Below are 9,585 nucleotides of genomic sequence, written 5' to 3' on the forward strand. Positions count from 1 at the left end.
CTTCACTTCAGCAGCATCAGCTCATGTTCACATGTTGATTCATGGTTTGCTTCAGTTTTTGATGGACTGCAGAATATTTTGAAGGTTATCTGCTATAAAAAGCCAGAACAGGAAAATCTGCTTCATGTGTTTCTGTTTGATCCTCAGTGACTTTGACACAAAGGCCTCTGCTGTGATGATCACACCTCTGATCAAGTCTCACAGTGTCAGCTTTGTTTTTATACATATGGATATGTGCTGATAAATGATCAGAGTTATAATATTTCCCACTGTCTGCTGTGTGCCGTGACCTTTGACCTGCTAAAGACAGTCAGCTGTGGATTATTCATTGTTGTGTCTGATACTTAGAACTGTGAGGAAGAACACTACACAGTTAATCAGGGTCCCCTCTCTCTGAATCAGGGAAGGTGGGCAGGCCGCGTGTGGGCCGCGGGCCATACGTTGAGTCTCACTGTTTGAAATGTGAACATTGTTCTGCTGCAGTCAATGGACTAAACCAGAGAAGAAGAAAACAGACTTTACCATGAAGATCCTCAGTGTGGATCAGTATAATATCAGCCTGATGTCTGCAGTTTAGTGTCAGCACAACTTTCACATCATATTCATCTCAGCACAACTAAAACATGCTGACTGACCCCAGAGTTTCAAGTCCACATCCTGGACTCTCCAGGAAACCACACAGATGCTTCACTCCTGAATCCTGCAGCTTGTTGTTCAGGCTCAGCTCCAGCTGTCTCAGATGGGAGGGGTTGGACTTCAGTGCTGCTGCCAGATAATCACAGCTGATCTCTGACAAACCACAGCCCCACAATCTGTATAAAGAATGAAAGATGTAAGTTTATTAGACAAAGTGTGAGCTTGAAATCATTCAGTGTTTCATCATCTGTTCAGAGCTGAAGAAGGTTCAGAATGTAGAAGTTTAGAAAATGGAAACTCCAAACAGCTGAAGCCAACAGGAAGCAGCTTCAAACAAACACAACAAGAGAAAAAACTCTGAATATTTCACATTAAAGTCGTACATTTCTCATAAAACAGGACAAAGACTTGAAAAAGTCGTGTTTTTCCTTCCAGGAACCACAAGGCTTCACTTTTAAAGGTGAAGTGTGAAAGAAATGGACATATTTGAAGTCCAACACCTTTTTCCAGTCACATTATTAAAGCAGACAAACTACAAGCTCATTTTCATTCCAACAAGTCATCTTCTGACCTGGACTAACAACACTGGTCTCTATGTGCAGCTGGCTGTGAGACCAGTGCTCAGGGAGCGTCTACAAAGTGCAACACTGAAAGAACATCACACACTAGCTGTGTCCCAAAACGTCGGCTGCATCCTTCGGAGGACCCGGTATTCGTGGTCTACGTGGGCCGGGTCCTTCAAAGATCGAAAAGGCTGGAAGTGCGAGGCAGTGAAATGGGACGGTCTAGCCTTCAGATTTGCGTCACCGCTGTCTTTGTGGAGTTTAATAAACTCGGCCGTCTGCTCCTTGCTATCTAAAATATAACAGGACACTGGCGTAAACTCTCGACCGTCTCACACTTCTGTTTAATCAGTTTCCTGTTTAACGTTTATTCAGCTGTGTGAAAATCCCGGAGGAACTTTGATCTCAGCCAAACCGATTTACTCCGGAACAAATAAAACACAGAAAAAAGGCAAACAATTACATTTTTAAGTTATCCGAGTGACTTATATATCGTGTTTCACCTGAGTAGCGAAAGAGCGGGGTCTGAAAACAATGAAGCTGGGCGTCCGCTGCTCTCGCCGGCTGGAGTGACCATTGAACCCCCGGCTTGCTAGCGAGCGGGTGGGTAACAGACATCTCCGAAAACGTCGGCACACTTTTGCAAATATGTGATGTCTTGATAAACCGAGCAGATATTTGAAGTTTACACAGCTACTTTCTCGCCTGAAAATATGTTAAAAGTTTATTTTGTGACCCAGAAAGATTAATAAGAGTAATTTGAAAACTTAGTAGCTGCCGCCATTGTTGGCAGCTGAAATTTGGCTGGGATATGAATTCTGGGATATGGTGGGCCACGAAGGACACACCCGACGAATCCTTCAAATTCAGGGAAATGAAGGACGCATTTGTCGGGCACATTTGAAGGAGTCGACAAATACGGACAGCCTTCATCGCCTGGCTGTGATGTAATCGGCCTTCAAATGCAGCCTCTGGAGGATGCAGCCGACGTTTTGGGACACAGCTACTAATTTGCTTCCATCATCCAACCTGAAGAGGAAACAGAGACGGCTCCCCTTCAAAGTAAAAGCTGCTCCTTTTGGACACAGTATCAGAGAAAGTCTACAGTATAACATAGAAAAGACAGAACAAAGTTTTGGTTGTTTTTAAATTGTGCAGAAATGAAACTACACTAAGCTCAATTATGTGACAGACATTTCATCCCATGTCAGTTTGGCCTCATCCTGGGCCGGATTATCCAGCACACACTCTGACCACAGGCCCAGGGGCCACGCACAGCTGGGCTCCATCCAAGAGACAGCAAACAAACCAACACAATAATAAAAAAGCACCATGTGATCTTCTTACATCTTCAAGACAAAAATAGGAAAAACATGAGCATATTTGTTTCCTGATAAAATGATGTGACAGGTAGAACAGAGTAAAGTGGTGGTGTTACAGCCTTTCTCCCCTCTGCTGCCGAGGCTGTTAGTCTCTCCCAAACTCAGCTACAGGACTTCCAAATGAATGAAAGCAGCAGAAGTGGCTTTACAAATGAAAGAGGAAGAGGAGAAGAAGAGGAGAGGGAGGCCACCCTGACCATCACTCCAGCTGAAAACATCACACTTCAATTAAAGTTGGTGAGAAAATGTTGAGCAGGATGAGCTGCTGGCTAATCTGGAGGCTGTAGCAGCAGCTCACAGTCACAGTGGGTTTCCACTCATGAAAAAGCTCTGGCTGCTTCATTTCTCATCTCATATCAGAGACTTTAATGCTTCACTGAAGCTGTACTGTGATGCTTCCATATTCCAGTGAGGCCTCCATAATGATTTCAGCTGTTCTGTACACACACTGTGTGCCCTGTATGGCTCAAAGTCTCTGCAGCCTGTTTTTATCTGCTATCATCAGATCTTCATCATCCTCATTCACATCCCTCACACACTCTACAGCCTCATCAGCACTGACTTCATCTTCACTGACTGATGGAGCACAACATGAACCTGTGGTGGCTGAAACACTGTCCTGTCAAACATCTCCCCGTCACCACTCCACTTCTGTCAGCCTTTAAATGAACCCTGCTCAAGTCTGTCACTTCTGTTTGGAGCCAAAAGAGGTTAAAGATTACGCCACTACATTCTTGTCTAGAAAATATTAAAGTGTATTTGGTGACACACAAAAAAGGGTAAAAGTATAGTTTGGGTCCACACATGTCCAAACCCTGGTGTGTAGGCCTACTTAGTATTGAGAAAAGCCCACTAAAAGAACGCCCACCAGACCAAAGCAATGGTGTTGACTTGATCAGCATTAACCCCGCCCCCTGACTTTGATGGGTGAAGCTGACAAATAAAATGTATTTATGAACAGCGATGCAGGGCCAGGAGTAGCAACGTGAATTAAATAAATACATCATTAAATAATTCATTAAATGTGTCAGTAAAATAATTAAAATAGAAAACAAACCAACAAAATATGTAATTAACTAATTTGAATTGTACATAAATACTTAATGAATTATTTTAAATGAAATTAACCGATAATTCATTGTGATTTTGTTTTGTGTTTTGATGAGCTAATAATCAGCTCTCTTTTTCTCATTGTTGTTCTAAGCCGCTTATCCAAAGGTAAGGCACTACCTGTTGAATTATTTCCAAAGTGTGCCAAATTGGACATTACAAATTAAAGTCTACTCACTGAAATTACTGGGGAATGTCTGCTTTGATTTTGATGAGAATCTCATGACAGTACTGAGGATTTAATGCAGTTGGACTGCTAAAAATGATTGAATGCGGTTGGACCGCTAAAGGATTTAATACGGTTGGACCGTGGAAAGCAGTTGGACTGCTGAGTGATTTTAGTATATTAGGGAATTTGGTTATTGTTTGGGGTGGAGCCCGTATTGGTTATAAGGTTGGACCTGCTTCAGTCTTACACTTTTTTGGCTGTTTTACTGTTGTTCCAAAGTATTATAAATTATTCAAGAACGTTTGTAAATGTCACTGTTTCCATTGGACCTGAGTGACGTACAAAGACAGAGAGGGAGAGAAAGGAGAGAGAGGATGGAGAAAGCAAAGAGAGAGCAAACACAAACAGGTGAGAGTGGACAGGTGACCAAGGTCAGCAACCAATCAGAGAGCTTCTGTTTGACCCACAGTCACTGATGATGACTGCACATAACCAAGCAGTGTGTTACTCTGATATCAAATATGGATCCTGCTCTTATAATAATGATCATCAGATGATATTATTGTGTTATTTTGTAGCTGAATACGATGTTTGTGTGATTATCAGTGAAAGAAGCAGTGAGGAGGATGGAGAGAGAGAGAGGACAGAGGGTGAAGTTAGAAACACTAAAAGGATTTTTCATGGATTTCATGGATGATTTGAGTGATTTCCAGCAGGACACTTAAACATGTCAGTGGACGTCCTAAAGAACATATTCACTGATATGAAACGTGTCATTGAACAGGATTAATATCAGTGGAAACATGGTGGACACAGCTGTGACTGCATGGATGTGACACACTTCAAATCTGTTCTCCACTCTTGGATTTGGGATCCATGGAGCTGCTGCTGAGTCTGTACAATAAAGGAATGGTGTGGAAGGTTGCAGCGTACGGACACAAACACTTTGTGGTTACAATCTGATTTTATTTTCAACATTAAACTACTAACCTACACTGATCAATGATGTTAATGATCACATCTGGACTCACCGAGCCTTTCTGCAGTTCCTCACAGCTGGAATCAGTCTCTGTCGTCCCCGCTCTGATGTGTTGTACTTCTGCAGGTCCAACTCATCCAGAACCTCCTCTGACATCTGCAGCATGAAGGACAGAGCTGAGCACTGGATCTCAGAGAGTTCCTTCTTTGATCTGTTCTCTGACTTCAGGAACTTTTGGATCTCCTGAAATAATGAGAGGTCGTTCATCTCCATCAGACAGTGGAAGATGTTGATGCTTCTGTCAGGAGAGATTTCATCACTGTTCATCTCCTTCAGGTTGTTGATGACTCTCTGGATGGTTCCTGGACTGATCTCTGTCTGACCCAGCAGACCTACTAAGAGTCTCTGGTTGGACTCCAGACAGAGGCCATGAAGGAAGCGAACAAACAGGTCCAGGTGGCCATTTTTACTCTGGAGGGATTTCTCCATGGCTCTCCTCAGAAATACATCAAGTGATTGGAGATCATCGTCATCAAAAAGACTGGAAATCATCTTGATTAAAGATTTTGGTTTAAGGAAGTTCTTCAGCACCTTTGTCTTCCTGTTGGTGTGACAGTGGAACATGTAGACTGCAGCCAGAAACTCCTGAATGCTCAGATGAACAAAGCAGTAGACTGGTTTCTGGAAGATCACACACTCTCTTTTGAAGATCTCTGTACAAACTCCTGAGTACACCGAGGCCTCTGTCACATCCAGACCACACTGCTCCAGGTCTTCTTGGTAGAACATGATGTTTCCTTTCTCCAGATGTTCAAACGCCAGCCTCCCCAGCTTCAGAAGAACTTCCCTGTCAGCCTCCGTCAGCTCCTGTGGACTCGTCTCATGTCCCTCGTGGTACTTGTTCTTCTTCCTCTTTGTCTGAACCAGCAGGAAGTGTGAGTACATGTCAGTCAGGGTCTTGGGCAGCTCTCCTCTCTGCTCTGTAGTCAACATGTGCTCCAGAACTGTAGCAGTGATCCAGCAGAAGACTGGGATACTACACATGATGTGGAGGCTCCTGGATGTCTTCATGTGGGAGATGATTCTGCTGGACAGCTCTTCATCACTGAATCTCCTCCTGAAGTACTCCTCCTTCTGGGCGTCAGTGAAGCCTCTTACTTCTGTTAGCCTGTCAACACATGTAGGAGGGATCTGATTGGCTGCTGCAGGTCGGGAAGTTATCCAGACGAGAGCCGAGGGAAGCAGATTCCCCTGGATGAGGTTTGTCAGCAGCTGGCTGACTGATGACTTCTGTGTGACATCAGACAGCAGCTTCCTGTTGGTGAAATCCAATGACAGTCTGCTTTCATCCAGGCCGTCAAAGATGAACAAAAGCTGAGAGACAGCCAGCTTCTCTGCTGTGACCTTCTGTAATGTTGGATGGAAAACATGGAGCAGCTCCAGAAGACTGTACTGCTCATCTCTGATCAGGTTCAGCTCCCTGAATGAAAGCAGAACCACCACACTGACATGTTGGTTCTCCAAGCCCTCTGCCCAGTCCAGAGTGAACTTCTGCACTGAGAAGGTTTTTCCAACACCAGCCACGCCGTTGGTCAGAACCACTCTGATGGGTCTCTGTTGGTCAGGTAAGGCTTTAAAGATGTCCTGGCACCTGATTGGAGCGTCATGGAGGGCGTCCATCTTGGAAGCTGTCTCCAGCTGCCTCACCTCATGTTGGGTATGAACCTCTTCACTCTGTCCCTCTGTGATGTAGAGCTCAGTGTAGATCCTGTTGAGGAGGGTTCTACTTCCTGTTTCATCACTTCCTTCAGTCACACGTTCACATCTCCTCCTCAGACTGATCTTATGTTCATCTAAAACCTCCTGCAGACCAACATCTGCTGAAAGAAAGAAAAACAATGAGACTAAAGAGAAAGAAAACTCTTCAATGTCTGAACAACACAAGAAGTCCAGTTTTCAGAATGAGTCCATCAGCAGACAGATGTTCAGTCTTACTTTGTACACAGCTGCTCTGACTGGCTGTCTGCAGTCCAGCTCTGCTTCTGGATCTTTCTCCACACTGTGCAGAAGCTCTGATGGTGACACAGAAAAGTCACAGTGGAGATACTTCTGTCCACCTTTGATTAGACTCATTATAAAAAGGAAACAAAGTTTGAACACAGTCATGTTTCCAGTTCACTGACTTACATTTATTCCATGGACACTCACTCTAACCTGAACCACAGCTACAACCCAACATTGTTGAGGCCTCATCTCCTCCTTTCCTGACTGTAGAGGTTAAATATGCAACAACCAACAAATAAAAGAATTTGGTTCATTTCAAAGAAATTCCCACGGTGACCAAGTAAAGTAACCGTAGTAAAGGAGACAACATCCCGTTGATGGTGGGATTATTTGAAAGATTTGCTTTAGTCACGTCACCAAATGCAATTGAACCACCCGTGGATCCATGTTTGACCATTCTACCACTCTGAGCTCTGCTTTTGAATCATTTTATTATTATCATCATTCATTTATTCATTCTTTGGAGGGGGGCTATTTCCTAATGCCGCCCTAATAAGCTGATGTTCAAGGGGAAATATAACAGAAACTCTTTCAGTGTTATTCATTAATAAATTAACAGATAAACTGTGAAGAAGAAAAAACTGAGATTTAAAGGAGAGAGTGAGAAACTTGATCATCCATCCTCATAATACATGTTTATCAGTATCTGCTGTGACCATACTGCAGTAATAACTACAAGTCTACATTTCTGTGACTGTTGATCAATCACAGCAGGAATCTGAGCTCATCTCTGCACACAGAGCAGCTTCAGCTCTGGGATAAACTGCTCGCTTCACGTCCTTCTCAGCTCACAGACACTCATCCTGATATTTTCCTTTAACATTTGATGGTATAATTCATCTGAGTTTACACTTTATCTGCATAAATACAGAAAAACAGACCCAAACACCAGAAACCATCAGTTTCACCATGTAGAATATATTGTTGTTTCCTTTTAATTCAGAGAAAAACTCTGATTTGGATTTTCTCTGTTCTCTTTGCCACAGCCCATCCCAGCAGCAGCTGAAGCAGCTGACTGTCACAACACTGAATAACACTTTAGGAGGAATTTCAGAGGTCAGTAAAGCTCCAGTTTCAACATCAGTTAATTAATCATAGTTCATCATAAATGTGAACCTGGCTGGCACACATGTTAATGTTAGCCATTTAAATATTAGCAGTTAGCTGAGGCCACAAGAAGAAGAGGCCCTAGAAGAACAATGGATGATAAGATTAGATTTTCAAGACTAGGCAGAGACGTGTTTTCCTTTACTGTCTCTTACAGAGGAGGGAGCAGATACCAGACGAGGTCACGGAGGTACGGGGAGGATTCGCAGCAGACAGCAAGACTGCCACGTCCATGCGAGAGAGCGATGGCTACGATAATCTCTGTTTTTGTCTCCCTATATAATGTTGTACAGCCCATGTGAGGGTTATCCTCTCTGTGAACCAGATGCTTGATTTCACACAGAGGTCCACCAACTGAATTTGATCAGTTATGGAACGATTTACCTCGACAGGCTCCTTCACTCGCTGCTTTTAAACCTCCTTTAAAACACACTTTTACTCCCTGACCTTTGACCCAGTGTGACATGTTGACTCACTACCTCAGACAGCTTAAAATAGTCTTTTTGTTGTTTGGTGCTGCCTAAAAGAACCGTAAAATATTATGTTCATATATTTTTGTACTACATCAGGAAACTCAAAAACAGTTTTTAATATTTTAATCCTTATTTTTAAAACTGTTTTTGTCATTTTTATTCTCCCATTGCATCAAAATCATTATTTACACTGAATAAATGAGTCAGCAGCTCTCTTACATTGTTGCTGCAGGTTCATTACTGAAGTGTGGAGGTAATCCTTTGGACCGGTCACTCCTCACAGACAAACAGCTGGATGCTGCAGATGCTGCTCCATCCTCTTCCTCCATCTTCTTGATGTCAGGGTGGAGTTAGTCTGAGAGGCAAACACACACACTCAGAGGTGCTGTTGTACTGGAAGCATCACACTGACGGGTTTCTAAAGTTCTCATTGATCATTTCATGGAGTTTCTGTGGTAAACACTGTCCTGTGACGTATGTGTTATGGTGAGGGTCATGAGGGCTAACCAGCCCCACTCCTTACTCCTCATATTTCAGCCTGAAGCACAATAACAGCCTAAACCTAACCAGGAGGCTGTAACCTGAAAGGGACTTCATGGTTAGAAATAAAGGTTCAATGAAATGAAGCAGATCATAAAGACATGAGTTCCAACTTTAAAAGAAGCATCCACACGATGACGGCACAGCAGAGGAGCACTTTCTCTAACACACTGATTCAGTTCCACTGACACAAGGACACACACAGGAAGGCACACACACACAAGCCTTTATAAGAAACAACACAATCATCTGCGCTTGACTTGTCAATCCAAGTCCTTAGCCCATGAGCCCGCGGTATCAGACCACAGATATTCCCTTACTTTGAAAAAATAAAGCCAGTTTTCAGAACAGACCTGATGTTTATGCTACAGCCTGTTTACCAATATAATCAATATCAGATATCAGAGCAACAGAAACCTCGGTGATCAGGACGCTGGGACTGAGAACAGGAAGTGGCTCAAACGTCACAGTTTCATAACGTCACCCTGAACTCCACTCACGGAGTTTCTGTCGCCATTGTAGTTTTTAAAGTCCCGTGATAAAGGCGGGTCTTTCTGTGAAT

At 43.3% G+C, this 9,585-nt stretch overlaps 1 protein-coding gene across 1 annotated transcript; it reads right to left on the reverse strand.

Moving 5' to 3' along the window:
- Nucleotides 1-4,887: 4,887 nt before the first annotated feature.
- Nucleotides 4,888-6,923, reverse strand: LOC146577551 (protein NLRC3-like). Its single transcript, XM_085268358.1, has 2 exons — nt 6,835-6,923; nt 4,888-6,719 (listed from the first exon to the last, which is right to left on the reverse strand). Exon 2 carries the CDS (start codon nt 6,517-6,519, stop codon nt 4,888-4,890), a length of 1,632 nt encoding a protein of 543 aa, XP_085124484.1. The 5' UTR covers nt 6,520-6,719; nt 6,835-6,923.
- Between the last annotated feature and the right edge of the window lie 2,662 nt (nt 6,924-9,585).

The sequence above is a fragment of the Mchenga conophoros genome, linkage group LG3 (genome assembly GCF_057382185.1).
Source record: "Mchenga conophoros isolate Kocher_MC1m ecotype Shallow Benthic linkage group LG3, M_conophoros_male_GT1.1, whole genome shotgun sequence".
Classification (NCBI taxonomy): domain Eukaryota; kingdom Metazoa; phylum Chordata; class Actinopteri; order Cichliformes; family Cichlidae; genus Mchenga; species Mchenga conophoros.